The 19,547-nt window shown below is 42.7% G+C and overlaps 1 protein-coding gene across 7 annotated transcripts in view; it reads left to right on the forward strand.

Annotated features, from left to right (window-relative positions):
* arhgap44a (Rho GTPase activating protein 44a) overlaps positions 1–19,528 on the forward strand; it is a 65,078-nt gene extending 45,550 nt beyond the window's left edge. Inside the window, exons 17-22 of one of the 7 annotated variants that reach the window (XM_066641577.1) lie at positions 687–704; positions 1,671–1,859; positions 4,477–5,022; positions 11,842–11,987; positions 12,370–12,753; positions 14,952–19,528. In XM_066641577.1, the coding sequence (XP_066497674.1) occupies positions 687–704; positions 1,671–1,859; positions 4,477–5,022; positions 11,842–11,987; positions 12,370–12,753; positions 14,952–15,115 (1,447 nt within the window). In that variant the 3' untranslated portion in view covers positions 15,116–19,528. Of the gene's footprint in view, positions 1–686; positions 705–1,670; positions 1,860–4,476; positions 5,023–11,841; positions 11,988–12,369; positions 12,849–13,270; positions 14,860–14,951 lie in introns of those variants that run through there. The other 6 variants (XM_066641576.1, XM_066641573.1, XM_066641574.1 and 3 more) reach the window with 6 other exon arrangements.
* The last annotated feature ends 19 nt before the right edge of the window (positions 19,529–19,547 follow it).

The raw sequence follows: 19,547 nt of genomic DNA on the forward strand, positions 1-19,547 counted from the left end.
TTTCTTTAGAAATGACTTGCTGTTAATTGTTCAGGAGGAAATTAGCCAACTCTTGATCTGATCTGTAGTGTTTGCTGCTTGTAAACTGCCTCCCATTTTCAAACACAGAGCCAATATTTCCTCTCATTTTAAAACGTCTCTGGTCATGGAGATTTTTAGAAGGGCAGTGGGGCTTTTTGGGCCTCCGCTCTGGACTGGGCACTTCTCAAGGAGAATATACTGCTTCAGCAATGCTGTCAGAGGCAGCAGTGCTTTAGCTTTGACTGTTTCCTTAATCTATGATCACACACCCTGGACATTTTATGACTAAGTACAGTAAATATCCTACAGACTGCTACTTTTAAAAACCATTAAATATTGTTCTAGGCATCAGCATATTTGTGTCATTCCTTGCTATAGCTTTCCATGTGGCCCTTTTCTCTAGTGTAGTATTTACCTCTGAATAATGATAAAATTACACAGAATATTTTTTTAATTGGTTTGAATTCTCCTTTACAATGTGTTCCACATCACATTCTCACCCCACCAATCAATCATTCATCCATTCTCCCTACAGTCCACTTCTGTGCCTGCATCGTGGCTCTCTAACTCACTCTGTGGCAGCCCTGTTGGACTATGAATGCACTGTGACTCAAGCCCTTTTATTCTGACATCTAACCTTCATTCCTCTGTCCTTACCAATGCAGCATTAGGAAAATACAAAGGTACTGTTTGACTCCTCTCCTAAAATGTCTCCTATAGTAAACACATGTTCTCTGTGAATGTATCTCTGCCGGATCCTTAAAGCAAGAGTTTGGCTGGAAATCAAATTTACACACTTCTTATCCCAAATGAAATAATGTGGGCATTAGAGTTAACGACTAGCAAAACCACCTCAACTATTATAAATTGTGTCCTCAATATAAGAATGCAAGATTTAACAGAATTCATTAAGACATAAACCTCAAAGCTATGTTGATGTTAGCAAATCAAAATAGCTATTAAGATAATAGCAGGGGAATGTTTTCTCTTTAGTTCAGGTTTTATGCAATTTATTAATATTTATCACATTCATATTTCTTGTTAATAATGATTTGTTAAAAAAATACAATATAGAAGATTCAGTTGATTTAAAGTGAAGCATCTTTAAGGTGTGAAATATTATTTTCTTCAATGCCTCAGTCTTGGGAAAGTGGACAAAATAATATATTTATTTTACATTTTTAGTGCATTTGGAGTAAATAGGTACAAGAGTGTTTTGCATTGTTTTTCTCTTTTCGATCAGTAGCTGACATCACAATGGCCTCCTGATAACTGGCATCTGTTGGCCACACCCCTCTGTTAGGGTGCTCTCCCATTTTCTTTTGCTGCGGCAGGGCTTCTGGCAATCACACGTTTCTTTACAATAAAACCTTAAATATACTACTCTTTAATTTGTAATTTTTGACTCTTATTTTGATTCCTTTATGCCAGAGTCATAACTCAATTTGAGCTTTAGCCAGGGTCATAGCTGCCTATTAATATCAGTCAAATCTGATCAAACTGCCCTGAGATGATACAGAACGAAAAGAACAGCATTTTTCCTTCACTTCAGTGTGGTGTAAATTTGATTTATTATTTTTCTAAACACTTTTCTTAATATGTTTTGGTTAGATCGACTGATTATATATGTGCTTTCTGTGTGGGTGCAGTATGGGGGTCAGAGTGATGGATACGTCCTGGGTGAAAGGAAAAGGTGCATCCACTTTGGCCCGGAAAGCATCATCCACTCCACCGAGCGCACAGCCGCCTGGATCTCCCGCTGACATACTTGTCTCTGAACAGTGCGGAGAACTGGCCACCTCCCCTATCCCTACCCCTCCTCCAACAGATAGGGTCGGGTAAGCAATCTTTGTTTCATTTTCTTAGACGTTCTCCGTGTAATCTCAGCTATCGCGTTACTTATTGAATTAGCAGTGTTTATTCTGATACTGGTGTCTAGCTCAGGGGTGTCCATTTCCGGTATTTTATTTTTCTTTCTTTATTGACCCTTATTTGACCTCTGCTCCACCCTCCAAAACTTTGTATCTGCATCACACACAGTGTTGCCATTATGAGATGTGTACCACTTGGTAAACAATTGCTTTGCTTTAAGGGTAAACTTTGCTAACATCCGTTGCATTTGGTCAGCACTTTCTTTAATGTTGAGAAACGTCTGCTTACCAGGTTACTGAGTATGTTTACATTCAGCTTGTACAAGCACCAGTGAAATGATTACAGGTCATCTACATTTACTTAAAGGTTTTCATCTGCTGCAGACAGTTTCAATAATAGATTTGGGCTCTGGGATAGCTCTTGTCCCTAAAGATGTGATGAAGGACTGAAACGTTTTTATGGAAAGTAGCGCTACCTGTTTAGAGTCTTGCAGAAAAGTCTGTCCCTTGTGTCAAACTGAGAGTTCAAGACGGACTTGGGAATTTGCATGTTTTGAGAATCAGAACACCCTTCACGTTGGTGGTAGAGATTCATCTGAGGCTGTGTGGGGAGGGGAAGTGTCATATAGCGCTCTGCTGGAGAGTTTTTGACCTGCATTAGAGGGTTTTCCATCCACCATCCATTCCATTTAATGCGAATTTTGGGATTGTCTTATTTGGTGACATAAAATGAACACAAGGCACGTGTTTCTCCATCTGATATTAAAGATAATGGCTGATGGTAATCTTCAATGCTTCTGTAGGACTCCACCTCACCACTGATGTTCCAGAGGGCGACAGCAAATTGGGAGCTTCCATTGGGAAGTTCCATTGTCAGGGTCAATAACTGCTCTGCACACGATCTCTAAGCCAGTTGGGCTTCAGATATATACACTTCATAAAGGGCTACCAAATAATGATAGGTGATAAAATATTCCCACATGTTGACACAGACCCATGTGTGGTCTTACCTTTTGGGATTTGTGCACAAGTGGAGTTCCAGTTTCTAAAACATTAGAATTGAAACCCTGGAAAGGTTTGCTCAAACACATCTGATTCAACTCCACACTTAGTTATCCAGTGGCATGAGTCTGGGCAAAGAAATCACCAGTGTATGCTGTAATATGGCCCTCCAGAACCGGAACTGGACACTCCTGTTCTCTTTTTATATATATATTTGATATAGCTCTTCTCACGCAGGCTACCCATTTAAACCCAGTCTCACAGTGCTCATAATTGTATGGTAAACACTTACAGATTGATAGCAGTGTTAGTTTTCATTAAACATGTCATGTCTAGGTGATTGAATAGTTTCCAAGGACTAAAGAATTCATGCTGTGGCTTAACAATCATTTCATTTCACGAGCTTTGATTGGATAAGAGCTGTGATTAACTTATTATAACGCATTTGCTTCTTCATCCGTGCTGTCCCATTGGTCGTCCCTCTCATCCTGTGGCTAATGCCTTGCAGTCTTGGGTTTGTGATGGCTGTAGGTCTGGCTGATTTGTTCCTCCCTTCTCCGTGACTCTTTCAGGCTATGAAAGGGTTTTGTGTCTGTGTTTACCTGCTCTGGGTTTAGGAGCTGGACCAGGCCAATGTCCTTGTGCTAGTGCGTTCAGTGCTAGCTCCTTCCACTGGGTAGAGAGCGAGAGCGAGGAAGAGAGAATATGGGGACCGAAAAAGCTTTCTGAATTATTCACCAAACACAACTACCTGTGATATTCAAAGCCGAGCTTTGGCTGTTTGAATGGGGCAAAGAAGGGTTCTGGACTTGGTGCAGTGCGCAGACACAAGGTCATACTCAGCTCATCAGAGAGTACTTTTTATTATTTTTTTTTTTTAATGCAGTTTTTTCTGTGCTGTTTTTCTTTCTTATTGGAATCTGAATGCTCATGCTGAGCCCCGCCCCTTTTCTTTGTTCTTTGCTTTGGCTTCTTAGCTTCTTATGCACTGCGCTTCTTTACTTACCATTGTCCCGCAACTGAACTTGAATCATATCACAGCTTGACAAAAACATAAACAGAAACACTGCCACAGATTTTTATTTATTTATTCTTTTCTCTTTTTACAAGTTTAATACAGTTGTATGTAAAAGTTTGGGTGCCCCAGGTGAAATAAGCATTTTGTTCTTTCTCTACAGAGACCCTGCTTCTGCACATTTCAGTTGCTGTGTACAGCATATTGAGGGAAATCGCTTTGGAAATTCATATATTTTTTATGTTTTACTTTTATCCAATATGTTGAACTCAGCAATTAAATGCACTAAAAGTTGCAGACAATTAGCTCCCTCTAGAGGATGTGTTAATAATGTTTTCACATAGAGTATTTACTTTGGCTAGGGATGTTCAAACTTTTGCATATAACTACCACTTGATGCGAGTAGAATTGTCCTGTAACATTTAGAAAGCACGGTAATCAAACCTGGAGCCAACGAATCCACTTTTTTCTTAGTGCTGTCATCCGTGTGCAGTTACTAGAGCTCTCTCTTTCTCTCTTTCTCTCTCTCTCTGTGTCTGCTCTTTTATTGTTTCCCAACATCTGCAGCTTGGACGAGGTGTCGCCCCACCGGCCGGACCCCTCTCATGCCTATGCGCCCCACGGGGAGGAGCGGCCGCCCCCTCCTTACCCTTCCTCCTCCTCTTCCACTGCCTCCCATGGCCCTCACCACTTCTATCCCAAGCCCCCTCCCTGCGCACGCCCTGTGGCCCCGGGCCCTGAGTCCCAGCCCCCTGACTCCCCACCCTTATGCTGGTCTGGCTTTGGCCCTCCTGCTCAGCCCCAGCCCCAGCCCCAGCCTCAACCCCAACTACCCCCACCTTCCTCCTCTTCCTCCTCCTCCTCTTCCTCCCTCGACATCAACTCCAACCCCAAGCCCAGCTGCCTGCACTTCCCCAAACACGGCCCCACGTGCGACCTCCCGCATGCCCCCCCGCCTGATGCGAATGTTTCCCCACTCTACGTTAAAACACCCCTTGTGCTGACCCGCCACGAAATGGCACTAGGAAACCCCCCTAGCCTCCCTTCTACTGGCCCCCCTCCGTGGGCCGCCTGTCCATGCGCCCGTGAGCGAGGACCCCCCAGACTGACTAGGTAAATACCCACATGCCTGTGCCCATTCAGACCTAAAATCCAACACTAAGATTGAAACTACTGAGCTGGGAAAATAAAGTCCAGAATAAAACTTACCGAATAATAGTAGCTGATGGTTACGTCTAAAATAAACGTAAATACCTTACCACTAGAGCAGTGGTCCGCAAGTGTGTGCACATTAGGATTTGTTATTAGCAGAGTGTAGCACTCAGGGAATGCTCATTTAACTGATTAATGTTAAAAATGAACTGAATATTTATTCCACTTCCTGCAGGCACCCTCGTGGTGTAAAGGTCAGAACCTGTGCTTAAAAGTCAATTTAAGACATTTCTTTGCTCTATTGTGTCATAATACCCCTCTGGCTGATGCAGGGTCACGTAATAAAAAACATATCATTTTTACACAGAGTCATTACATTTCAAAGGGAGGAAAACAAGATTTTGCTCAGGATGCATCATGCTTTTTCTGTACGTACACTGCATTTTAATTTCAGACCATCTTACTAAAACACACACATACACACACTCTAGCAGATCTTTGTGATGAACCTTGTTTTGGTTCAAGTGACACATCAGACGTGTCAGTGATAATACTGCCAGAGTTGCAGATCCATAATGCTGCCTCAGCCTTTACTGCTGTTAGACGGACAGGACCAGTTTGTGAATAAGCAATTTAATCAAACACCAGAATTCAAATAGTATTAGTAATCGGAATCAAATTAGTGTTTATTTGGAATGAAGAATACATTTGATCTGTTAGTGACAGTAAGAGGTAAAAGATGACTGAAGTTTATTTTAAAGATGTAACTGTCAAAAATTTAATTAGGAACAATTTATTGAAATGTTTAGCGTTTAAAACGAGGCAGAATGGAGAGGGGGAGGGGCTGATGTTATCTAGAGAATGACTAACAAACACACCTGAGAATTTATAAGAATTTAATAATATAATAACATTAATATACAGTGGAACCTCTACCTACGAACTTGATCCGTTCCGTGACCCGGTTCGTAAGTGGAAAAGTTAGTTTCTCGAGTCAATTTTCACCATTTAAAATAATGGAAATGCAATTAATGCGTTCCAGCCCCCACCCCGAAAGTCACCCTTTTTGCACTGATATATGTTTACAACACTCTCAAATTAGTAAAAAAATACATGTAGCGTTACTAAAAATAAAAGAGAAATACAGTGGTAACAGTAATAAAAAAGAAATAAGAAAGTTGTAAGTGGTTACACATCGCTACCTTGGAGACGTGACGACTGGCTGGAGGAGTAACACAGGCACTGGCTGTATGACGGGAGGTGGGGGGTGGGTGGAATAACGGAGAGTAGGTGGGTGAATGTGGGGAGACGAAGCGTAGATATGGCTTAACTTAGCACGAATTTCGATGTCTGCTATTTACACTAATGCTAAATTGCTAAAGCTACAATTTGCTAATCTTAAAAGCTCACTCAAGTCTGGGCGCTGGGAGACTCGCCTATTGGGGTCAGTGGCCATTTCAGCCGCCGACTCGGGTTAGTTTCTAGAGTCATGGTTCGTTGGTGGAGGCAAAAAAAATATTCAAATGCTCGATTCGTATCTGGGAAAGTTCGATAGTAGAGGCGTTCGTTAGTAGAGGTTCCATTGTAGTACCTTTCACATACCCAAGGATGTTTTACAATTGATAGGAGGGGGGGGTGCATCGTTATGCCTCTAATGCTCATGCATGTAAGATGTGTGCATATTATTAACATTAATATAATAAATGCCAAGCACATATTTAGACACTGCTTATTTTTCCCTTATCCAAAAAAAGTCATTTTAAATAGGCAGCATTTAAATAAAGTTTTAAAAAGGAAATAAAAAAAGAATTTAAATGTCTTAAGTAAGTGCCCTTAACTTAATAATGCTTAATAAAAACATCATTAGGCTAGTGAGGAAAAAAGCCCTTTGTCTGCCAGATGAGGTTTAGCCTCTAAATATAATGCGGACTACTGCACTAGAGGATTCCCATTAGGGCCTGGGGCTGTATTAGAACCAGCACTCATTGTGGGCCCAAGTGGGTCCATGTAGCAACTGTCTGCAGATCCATAATGAATACTGAATACTGAGAAATACTCTTTATATTTGGAGCACTTACCCGGCCTTAGCTACATACTGGAATGACCAGCCGGACTCCCTGTGCTGCTGGAGCTTCCACGCTGGCTATCTCCTTCAACCTTTCTTTTCCTTCACCTCCTTTTTTCTATTATTCTATTTCTATTGCGCTCATAGTGCTCTTTTCAATGCCATACCTCAGATTCTGTAACATTCTCGTTGCCCAGGGAAGCCTCTCATGGGGGTTGCCTAGCAACAGAGGATGTTACTGGCTTTTCGAGAAAGTGGATCCTGCCATAGATTAGAAATAAATACATGGATAACCCTGCATATGGTTATATAGCCGCATATGAATGTATTTATTGGTGCATCGTGAGTTGCATTTGCCTGTCATGGCTGCCTTTCTGGCTGTTTGCAGTTAGAAAGATGCATGGTAAAATGATGAAATAGAAGTGTCCTGACTAGAGCTTAAGGTCAGTATTTTTACCCTGAATTATGTTGGAACATTTTGTTAAATGCAATAAAAACATGAATGTGTGATTTCTTATTTCTTTTAAAGCTTTATTTAAATGCCAAAAGCACACAGAATAGAATGTTTTCACTGTAAATATAAACACAGTTAGAACTTGTTGCCTACAACACAATCCAAAAAGTTTGGGACAGAGGCATATTTACCACTGAGTTAAATTCTTAATCATTTGGGAACTGAGGATACTAATAGTTTGCAAGTGAAATTTTTGTCCATTCTGTTCATGTGCCCATAGGAAACATCTGGACTTCAGGTGGTCAGTAAAGCACACACACTCTGTGTCTACAATACAATGATTTTATATCACATGCAGGATGAGGCTGGCATTGTCTTGTTGAAATAATAAGGGACTTCCCAGGAAACGGCATTGTCTTGATGGCAGCATATGTCTTTAAAAACCCAATATTTGCCTCCACATCAGTGGAAACGTATCACATATGTAAGTCACCCATGCTATAGTCTCGTATGGCCATACTCTCTAGAGAGGGTCTGGTACCTTTCGGCACTTAACCTGCCCAGGAAAGGAATATGACTGACATGCAAAAAGGTCCAATTACAGGTCTCTTATTTTGGCATGTGATTAAGAAGGAGGCAGGTAGCCTATCAGAATGCAACTGGCAAAATACTGAAAATGTGGCCAACCCATTGAAAGTCAACTTGTGGGTGGAGCATCTGTGGCTGAAACTTCCCATGCTGTGGTTACTGATGGACCTCTTGTGAGAGATGAGAGATGTTTTTTGCACTTATCCTTGATATCAGTCTGAACGGTCCCTTTCATGCTTAGCACGGAAATCATGTCCATTTTCCATTAAAACAAGCTGAAACATGGACACCTCTGGCCACCATTATTTCTTCTGGACCATCTCATTTGAGCTTGGTCCCAGAGCACTCTTTAGCAGTTCTGCATAGGATTGATGTAATGCTTTCTCCTTGCAGTTCCAGGTTGCATTTCTTGATGCAGAGGTGGACTTTGTTAAAGGCTAAGCACCATGGACCTCCATGAATATTTCACATTATTGTAGTTACTGACATATATAAGTATGAATTAAAATGAAAATAGCAGCTTAATTTGCTTTAAAACTGACAATTTTATTAAATTGACGGAAAAACCCGTCCGTGACGGAAAAAAACGCGACCGTGACGTCACTGGTGGACAACAGCTGAACAACGCCGCGGTAAAACACCGTTATGACTGACTGTCATGACAGTATCTAGCTAAATAACCAACATTATTCATGACAATAGCCTAGCAATAAGCTAAACTCAAATTTAGAGGTACTGTTATTCTTGTAAATGTGATCGAAGTCGAACTCGAATTCATCCGACACTATAAACCTCCGTAATGCAGCTACGTAGCCGAGTATAATCTGAGCCACCGAGTTTAGCAAGTCAAGCTAACGTTAACTAACACCAACTAAAACAGGCGAAGTGAGTGTCCTTACCCTGTTTACCTCCATGTTACAGAGGCTCTTGAACACCTTTCGTTGGTGTCCTTACATGCCCATATTGTTGGAAAAGCGCCAGTGAAATGAGCTACAGATAACGGAGTGAGTGGATGGTCCTTTCCAAAGTGTCCGTTTAAAGTTGACAAATTTAGTCCATTTTCTGGATATTTTGGGATCTTTGGGCCATTTGTGCACAGATGTCCCACTGTACATTGAATGATTGCAGCCAAAAACAACACACCTTTTCGTCATTTTGCATTAAATTTAGTGCAGCTTCTAGAGTTGTTGTCCACCATCTACGTCACAAGCAAGACGCCTATTAGAGTTTCCCAACACCGCTGTGGGGGGACCAAAGGTCTTTTAAACCTTATTCCTTCAATTAGTAAGAAATAACATGTTTTCTGACTATCAATAAACACAAGTTAGGAACTCAAACTCCACTGTATTTATTTGTTTGACACTTTCATATCACTGCTGCTTAGCCTTTAAGTGACAACAGTGTTTGCAGACTGTAGCATGAGTTTCTTATCATGAGTTCAATTTCAGGGCTTCTCCGGATCTCCTGAATCATTTCACCAAATTAAGTTAAACCGATGATGAAAGACATATGATCTTTGGAGTCCTGCACTGAAAAAATAAAAGCCGTTTGAATTATTTGTCTATTTTCTCATGAACTTTGGAGTAAAGAGACTTGCAAAAACGGAGCCTTGCCGAATGCTGCTTATACTGTAAGGCTGGTTTTCTGTAAAGTTTTCACTAATATTTTGCCCGTTCCAACTTTTTGGGTTGTCTTGCAGTTTATGTTGACAAGACACAGTCAAGTTGGTCAGTGAAAACACTGGGGAAAAACATATATATATAGGATCTCATAGTTCAGTTCAAGCACAATACAACGTTAAAAAAAGATAAGAGTTTATTATTATGGAATTTGAACAGTTTGTTCCATCTACTGTCATGTCGTCTACCCTGAGGTAGTTAAAACAGCCTGTGGTGTAATAATTAAGCAGTAAATTGTAAATGTTAGCTCAGGGTGTTCCCACACAACAACACACACACACAATCACAAATGCAGGAACCTTGTCCTTGTCCAAGCCACTATGATTTTATGAGCTGAAATAAGAGTATATAAGTAACATCGAATAAACTTTAAAGTGAGATTTAGAGAAAAAGAGTGTACGAGTCACTCTCCATATGCTGCAGTGAACGGGAGGAGGAGGAGGGGTGGGAGACAAACAAGAACACGGTTCCCATAGCAAAACACGCTAACCGCTACAGTAGCTACAATACTGTGCGAATCCTACCGTTCGGCTAGCACCTGCACTTGTAAAATGACAGCATTTATGCTAATAGCTTAATACTCACACCGAAAATACCATATATTCATCATGTGATTGTGTGCAACAAACCGTGACCCCATATCGTTACAATTTCGTACAAATACACGTAACTGTTATATACGAGGGGGCAGGACCTGCATGGTTCATTCATGTATATGTCGCATTATAAGGACACATTGTATTTTGTTGTAAAGACTGGAAATGACTGGAATGAACATTGTTTCATCAGCATTAGAAACCGAACGTTATTCAAATGACCCCAGACCCCTCACATACTATATTTGTTCCTCAGTTTCTCGTTGTGTTCCGTCATTGTGAAAATAACTGCGGTCAACAAACGTAATTGCAGCTCGGCAAATAATCCGGACCAGTCGAGTACGCCTTAATGACAGAAGCCCTACTTGTGACAGTTTATACTCATTTACATGCATTATTAAATATATGAATATATTTTTCAGTTTACATCATGTGTTTTTTCTTCATCAGTAAAATATTTAAAAGGAAATGCATGTCATAAAGGTTGTTTACTCCATTCATCAGCAAAATAATCACTTGATTACTACAATAACAGGCAAAACAGCAGGAGACTACACTGGCTTTGGAGCACCCCCCCCCTCCCCTCACATGTTGTTTTAGAGGTTATGCCAATGACAGAAGGATGCATTATGTTATTTTTTGCTAGCATCAAGCTCCCATGGACGGCGCTGTAAGATGCCTTATTAAGAGTTATTAGCAGCAAGGCAGCATGAGCCATTATCCTGGTTGTATTCTCTGTGTCTGAGAACAAGCTTGCCTGATAGAGTCTCCCTCCCCCCCATCTCCTTCCATGAGTCTTCATTCAGATGTTCTCTCATGTAGGGCTCAAAGAATCGCAGAGATTAAGTCATTCTCACAGCTGTAGCGGGGCAGTTAAATAGGCCTGTCATTGTGAAGAAGAGCCTCCACATACTCAGATGTATTATAGATAAACCAGTCTTTATCTCTGTGTGTGTGCACGTGTGTGTGCGTGTGTGTGTGCGTGTGTGTGTGTTTGTGTGTGTGCATGCAGTTGTGGGTGGGTTGGTGGGCGGCAGGTCTGCACAAGGACACTATTTCCCTCCTGCTGACGCAGTCCGAATCCACCTTCATACATCTTTGTCTTTGTGGGCGAAGATTAGTTTATAACGCCTTATTGCATGTTTATAAAGAATTAGCCCCATGTAAAGAATTAACACAATCCATGCCTTTTACATTATAAATATTAAAGACCTATCCTTAATTGGCCATAACCTTTATCCGTATCTATGCTGCCGTTTTAAAAGAGTAGTTTCTGGACAGTTTCTGAGGAGGTGGAAGAAGTTCGGTGTGAGGAAGAGTCCTTGTGCATCCTTGCTCATTAGGGGCACTGGTGGGTGTGGGTCGTTGGCAGGCCATCACGTTTCTGTCTCTCCTCAGCACTCTGAAGAGCAAGGAGCTCTCGCCTGTGATTGGCCATAAGGCTGTGCAGGTGGCTGGACCAACAGTGCCCTCTGCTGGTGGCCAGCAGAGCAACAGCCAGTCACCCCACTCAGCTGAGCACAGCCCCCACACCTTGCGCAAAGGTCTGTGCTTTTCTTTTTTTAAAGAAACAGTCCAACACAAATGAAAATGACATATGTGCTTAATGAGCCAATGTATGTGGCCTCTTCTCTATATTTGCACCAGAGCTAAGAGTCTAATGTAGCTAAGAAACAGTGGAAACGTATACACCACAAGTTAGCAAGTTAGCATCATCCCACACTTGCCTAAGAAAACGGACACTTACTGTTATTATTTACAAACTTACATATATATCAGGGTTGTTATTATTATATGATCTGGGTTGTGAATACGTTTACAAAGGACTGCAAAATAACCTTGTAGCTCCCGTGCAAAACTAAAGATATAAACTGCCAACAACAGCAAGCTGCTAATCTCATTAATTCCTCTTTTTTTTCTCAACAGCCTCGAAGAAGCTGGCCCCCGTGCCACCCAAGGTTCCGTACGGCCAATCAGGGGGGATGTCAGACCAGTCCACAGGTCAGCCGTCGCCGGTCAGCCTGTCCCCCACTCCCCCGAGTACCCCCTCCCCGTACGGCCTGGGCTGCCCCACGGGGCACGTGCCCGCCTCCTCCCCTGGGCAGGTCCCACTCGGGGCGCCCCACTCTCTGTCCCTGTCCTCTCCCCCGTCTTTGACCGGTACGCTCACCAAGTCGCGGCCCACCCCCAAGCCCCGGCAGAGACCCAGCCTGCCCCCTCCGCAGCCGCCCACTGTCCCCCCCACCGCCCCCCAACCCATGGAGCAGGGCCTGCTGGACGGATTGTCCCCCGGGGAGAGCATGTCCACAGGTAAACATGTCACTGTGGCAACAGCGCGAACGGGAGGACAGCATACCTCTCTCAAACTGTCTGTCTCACCGTCCTACGCAGGCGACGGACTGTGAGGAGCCTGGTCCCCTGTGAAATCTGAACCATTTTTGTTGTATATTTATGTTCATTTCTCCTGAGTATGAGGTGCCTTTAGATTCACTTGCCTTCAAACTCAGTTAAGCTAATGATTTATTAATCATCTGTATGATAACGTAAAAAAGCACTTGAACAGAGGGAGTGTATCTCAGACGTTAGGGCTCTACAGTATGTATCTTACCTGTAATGTTAAGTGTGGGTAACCTGTCCACAGTTGTCAGACTTTGTTTTCTAAGTTAAGGCTTGTGGTCTGTGTTATCATTCTAGTGGGCAGCTGTGTGGGCACTGACTGTATGTTCTCTCATGTGAGCCTCTGAGGTGTGTCTGTCGGTCATTCTCCTGATCACTCTGATTGATGTATGACTTTTTTGTCCCCTGCCATCGTCGTGCACCTTTGCAGCTGTGTGAGGCCAGGCACTGAGTGTGGGCTAAGTGTGAGGGGGACGTTTAGGGTAAGCCAGAAACTTTACTGCACTGCTGCGCCCCACGCCGTAGCCTCATCTCACACCGTCGGGCCTGGTGCTGTGGCTGAGTCTGGGGCCTCCTGCAGCCTGTTCCTTCTGTACATTTATGCCAGCTCTCTCATACTCACACTCTAAACCAGAGGTGGCCAGCTCCGGTCCCGGAGGGCGTTAGTCCGGCATGGCCTGGAGATTTTGTCTGTTCTTGACTCACAGATTTGTTAGCAGTAAAGATGGGTTGGTACGAGATGTGATAACACGTTTAACGAGCTAACAGTAAATTAGCATGTCTCCACTCCACTGTGCATTTAAGTGGAAAATCGTCACAAGGATTACACTGGATTTTTTTATTACTGGCCTTTTTCATTAACATAGAAACATGAGTATTAATAGAGAGATGTACATAACGTATATGACAATACAACAGTACAATATATGTGTGCTTTGCTGAAAATCTGTAGCAGTAGGTCGTTTACTTGTACCATGAACACAATTATTGGAATACGTTTTCTTGTAAACTGTAGGACTATCATTGGGTTTAATATCATTCCAACCCTGGTAACCAAGTGTTATAGATGTGTTAGAGCTAGAAAATCGCCAAACTATGCTTGACTCTGGCCCTCCAGGACGGGAATGGTCAACCTTGCTGTTCGTTCTCTCTCTCTCTCTCTCTCTCTCTCTCTCTCTCTCAAACACACACACTCTCTCTCAATCATTCTCTCTCTTCGTGGAGCTGTCTGCCGCTGCCTCATTCTGTCCGTGTTCAGTCTGTGCATGGTGTTGGGATTGGCCTGTGCATGGCTTAACGGACCTCCCAGGGGGCCCCACACATTGCCAACATCGTCGCTTTCTGAAGTCCATCGTAACAAACTCGTCCCCTCGACTCCCCCACTCCCGTTCCCACTTCAAACTTCTCCCTTAAAGGCCTTGGGGCAGCTCCATGCTGCACGGGTGGGCCCAGGTAAACCCCGCCCCCTCTCTATGAGCCAGGCCATTTGAGGGGCGATTGTAATCACACCACCCTCTCCACTCGCTGTGACTCCACTGTGCGTGTCCATCTCATTCTTACACAGGGGAGGTCATCACAATCAGAACCCAGGCCATGCAGCGGCTCCTCAGAGAGCTGCATCCTAAACGAGCAAAGAGATTCACGCTGTCCCCTCTGACTCACTTTTACACCCATCCCATTGTCTATGTGTCAAAAGTACAGTGGTCACTGTGGTGAATATCAATTGAATGTCGACTCGTGATGATTTTATAACACGGCGTCATTTGTGGAATCCACAAAGATCGATCTATTTCCATCAATTGAAAGTTGAATCCAGAGGATGACTCTAGTGAGCGAGTCCAATGGCTCAGTGTGACGGAATCCCTGTGTAGAATGTTAGGGAACAAACCCTCTTTCCAGCCTTCTCCTTCCAGCGAATCACACAACTAGACCGTTCCTTTTCCTTCAAAGGTGGGCTACGAACTGAACTTACTCTCCCTTCTTCTCTCCTTGTCTTTCTTCTTCACTCATCATCGACCTCATGACCACTTCCTTTTCTCTCACCGTGTCCGTCCTGCTTTGTCACCATCTCATGCTTTCCCCTTCACCGCCATCGCCTTCCATTACATCAGCAGATCTCTTCAGTTTGGAAATCCCCTCCATCAATGTCAATCTGGACAGCCTGCTGGACGAGTTCAGGGTGGGCGCGCCCTGCCGGAGCTCCATGGCCGTGGCTGACCACTCTCCAGAGGGGGAGCCCTTGACCGAGGAGGAGTCCCAGAGCACCACGCTATAACCCCTGAGCCCAGCCAGCAGCAGCCAAGCCCTGCCCACCTTCTGCTGAGGCCCTGCCAATCACACGGCCTCCACCAGCCTCCCTTCCCTGCTTTCTCACCCCTTCATTGGAACTGGACCCTGCCCTCTTCCCTACCGAACCCTCATACCTGCTCCAACTCTCTCACTCACTGATAAGTAGATATAATATGTGAAACCATCTACACAACTCACAACTTGTGCCATAGCAGAAACAACGGACGGATACTACTGGAATGTCGCAGAATGAGTTTTATTGTGTATTGTGGACATTGTGCCACGCTTGTTTTCTCTCTGATCGATTCTGCTTTTTTTCTTTCTGCCTTATAATCAGAGCCTGAAATTTTTATTGCAATACAGCGGGACACAGAGGGGTGTTTGCTGACTCAAAGGGAACCTCATATTATACTTTGTGCTGGAAAGCACGAGATCATACTGCCCCCTCGTGGAGTGAGAGGGTAGTACTTGCTCGTATTCTTTACAGGGTCCAAGGAGGTAGACATGGTTTCATTTCTTGTTGATGAACTGAAGACATAAAGCATGCAAACTTTGTTTAAGTCTAGTTTTACAATGCTGAGGCCTCATCTGGCTCTTTTACTCTCTCTGTGTCTATCTCTATCTATCTATCTATCGATCTATCAATCTCTCTGTCTTTCTTACATGCACGCAGACCTATACACACCACTGCTTTGGCATATACAGTACCGCTCAGTTTCTGGTGAAATGTGCACTCGATCAGTCTAGCACATGAACATAAAAAAATGTAACGCACCAATAACACAGACGAGAGCTCATGGTGAATATTTTTGTCTCACTCTCCTAAAACGTAATCCAGTTTAACAAAGAAGGTCAGCGGTACGCACCCCTTTCCTGTTCCTTCCTCCAGTGCCAGCTGCGGATCCCCTGGTAAACAGGTCAAGACTATTAAAGACATACGTGTGCCTCCCTTTCAGACTTCATCTATCAGGACTTAAAGAGTAATGACAGGTTCCACTCTCGTGTAAATACGAAGACTGTACATAGAGATCTGTAGATACGTGTTAATGAGAGGACAAATGTAAAGGCAAATATGAATTATATATTCATATGTGTGACATGCCATATTTATCTTGTATAGAGATAATGTTCTATGATAACTGAGTATTATTTTGTCCCTGAATACTTGTTGTCTGATTCACAGAGAGATCGAGTGAGATTTTGCACTTTTGTAAAGCCATGAACACTAACTGTAATAATGTCATAGGAGCGCGGGATATGTGAAGAGTCTCAGCAGAGTTTAACCCCAGAGAAACCGGAACCTTCCGCAGGTCTCATACAGCCTTAATTGAAAACAATAGCCCTGAAATGTTGTCATTAGAACAGATGCGTAGAACAATGTCCAGCAAAACAGCTGCAGATGAGCACATTTCTCCTTTGCTCCTGCAAACGCAGTGTGTTTCCCTAGGTGACCAGCACAAATAAAACGGCTTTACTGCTCAATGAACAACAGCTGTTTGGCACATGATTTACTTCATGAATGGCTACAAACCAGTCACCAACTCACCAGCTCGGGTCAAGGCCAAAGCGGTTAGACGTTTAGATAAACGCTGATGAGTACGAGAATGCAGAGCATGTGGTCAATTTGTTGGCCATCTTTCTGGATAATTACTGCAACCTTTGAGCAGGGTTTTGTTGTTTTCACGTATTTACGTCCCTTTAAATATATATTTAATTAATCGGTAAGTCATCAGGGGTCTTTTATGAATGATAGCAGACTCTGGTGTGTCAGGGTACAAGATGAGGGCTGCACAATATGGAGAAAGTAATGCGATTAAATGCTGTGTGTGACCAAGTTACCCATTTTGGAGTACACGAATGTGCTGATTGTATACGAACTGTAATTGTTCTAGGCGCACACAGTAAGAAATGCTTACGTCCTTCTGTCATATCTATGTGGCAAACAGTTGTGATGTACAGGTGCATATTGTGCAGCCCAGCTGTGGCCCAAAAGGCTTGGTGACTGGGGTAGACGTGCCATCGGTTCGGTCGGTAAGATTCTGCTGCCGTTTGTTTTGACCGAACAAAAGCAGGCAGGCCGTAAATAGTGTCTGCAAAAGTGCAATTACACTTTATTCCGTTTTTAACTTCACTTGGGAGTGGCCGTACGCATGCTGCTTCTTTCCCATCATCAAAAGCTGGAATGCAAAAGGTTCCCAAACGTCATGACTTTTATTATTATTATTATAACTCTCTTTAATTGTTTTTCTTTCTTTAACTGAACGTTAGTGTACTTCAGGGACAAGAGGACTGAAATGTATGGTATGCCTCAATGTGCATTCTCGATTACTTCTGTTATGATGATGATTATTGGTGACTGAGTAATATTTTAATAGTTGTAGTGATTATACAATGATAATTGCAAGTGCCCTCACAATAGATATTTAAGTCCTGACGCTAATGGTGAGTTTTGTGTGTGTAATTAAGGTTTATATTTTGGTTTTTGTTTTGTTTTTTTTCTTGTCGGTGCTGGTTTTTTCAGTGTTCTGTGAAGAGGCAGGTGTGTATCTGAAATAGAGTGGTGACTGAATGTGATTGAACTTTTACCCTGACCTTGCACTGAGGTAAAGGCTGTTGTCAGAACTTTATAGGAGCTGCAATAGACATAGCATGGTTTGTTTACTTTATTTAGGTGACAGTTTACGGTTCATTTGTCCCTGTTGCCAGTCACTTTCAATGCTTGTGTCAATGTTGATGGACAGAGGGAGGGGATTTACACGCGAATGCACGTGTCTGACCATCAGTTTACCGTTATACACTCAGCGACAAACCGTTTTTGAGGCCAGAAAATGTCCTGTGTAAGTTGAATCCGTTCAGGGTGATAGGAGACGTTTATGTAACACTGTCTGATTGAAAATGGTCATGCACCTGTTTTTGACCACCATCGCTAATTAACAAGAGTCACTTTACTTTGAAATGCTGCTAACAGTTAACTGTACTTTAGAAAATTGGAAATATTTAAATGAGGAAAAGGTCAGACTCTACTGTGCATAAGCAACATGGCATTTTTGTGGGACTCTTATTTTGGCAATAAATAAATAAATAAATAAAAGAACACCATTATAAAAACATTTGAAACAATGGGGCTCCTTTTTAGAGCCCACTACTGAAATTCGGTGCTGTTTTGCACAGTTACAACACCTTTAGACCTCGTTGGTACCATCGCTCTAGGAACATGGAAACCAAAGCTCCAGTTACAAACATTCCAGCAGGAAATGATTTCTAAGTTTCTTTAAGTTGTTTAATGATAGCTTCACATTCGCAACTCTCACATTTCACAAGTCCTTGGAGAGATGTTTAATAAATGCAGCAAAATTCAGTAATGTATTGTGACCAGTGAAATCAAAAATGACCCAAGAGAAATGGACATCCCCCGTTTGAAGCCCTGAAGGATGTCTGTTGACGTTTTTCATTTTATTTTCCATTGTTTTGTTTTGTCTTACGATCGGAGAGTGGACGTGACGATGCAACGCATGCACTTAGTCTCTTCTGATTATTCACGATCCTTGTCACTTTCTTTTACGATTGCTAAATGTTAAGGGTAAACATTAAGGGGAGGAGGCCAAAAATATTACGTTTGTGTGAAGAACTGGTTTAAAAAAAAAAAGTGCACAATATCCATTGATGTACAGCCTCTCCCCTGTATTCATAACTGATGTACAAACTTGCCTGTAAGTCACTTCCCTCCCTTCCTTGCCCCTCCCTTCAGCTTAGCATATCAGTGGATCAACACAGTCTGTACTGTGAAGCCTACCGCAATCCTGATCAGAATGTCAGAAATAGATATATATATATATAGATATACATATATATATATATATATTAAACTCTACATTTTTAATACATCTGTTGTGAGTGGTCTCTTCTGGTTGTATGGGGTTTGTTTTAATTATATGAACCATGGCAAGAGCACAACTGATGATATTGCGTTGGAACACGTGACTTTAAAATATTCTGGGACCTGCGTCTGTTTTTTTTTTTTTTATATTTTAGTACAGTGATGTACTGCTATTTCACTAGGTACAGTACTGTGCATAAATCAAAACTATCTTCCACTCAGAGGAGCTCCTCGAGTACTTAAAAGTTCATGTATTGAGCACTCCACGTTCCTTTTTGTTCTTCCACTATGGGAAGACAACTCAGGTCTGAAAGGTGTATAGCACCTGGGAAACCATGTATAAGCTTGTGTTGCCCATCACCAGGCCATCAGATATTTTACATAGATTAATTAACTTGTGAGGAGTGTGGTGTGTTCTCCCTGTGTCTGCGTGGGTTTCCTCCGGGTGACTGTCTGTGAGGAGTGTGGTGTGTTCTCCCTGTGTCTGCGTGGGTTTCCTCCGAGTGACTGTCTGTGAGGAGTGTGGTGTGTTCTCTCTGTG

The sequence above is a fragment of the Hoplias malabaricus genome, chromosome 13, assembly GCF_029633855.1.
Source record: "Hoplias malabaricus isolate fHopMal1 chromosome 13, fHopMal1.hap1, whole genome shotgun sequence".
Classification (NCBI taxonomy): Eukaryota; Metazoa; Chordata; class Actinopteri; order Characiformes; family Erythrinidae; genus Hoplias; species Hoplias malabaricus.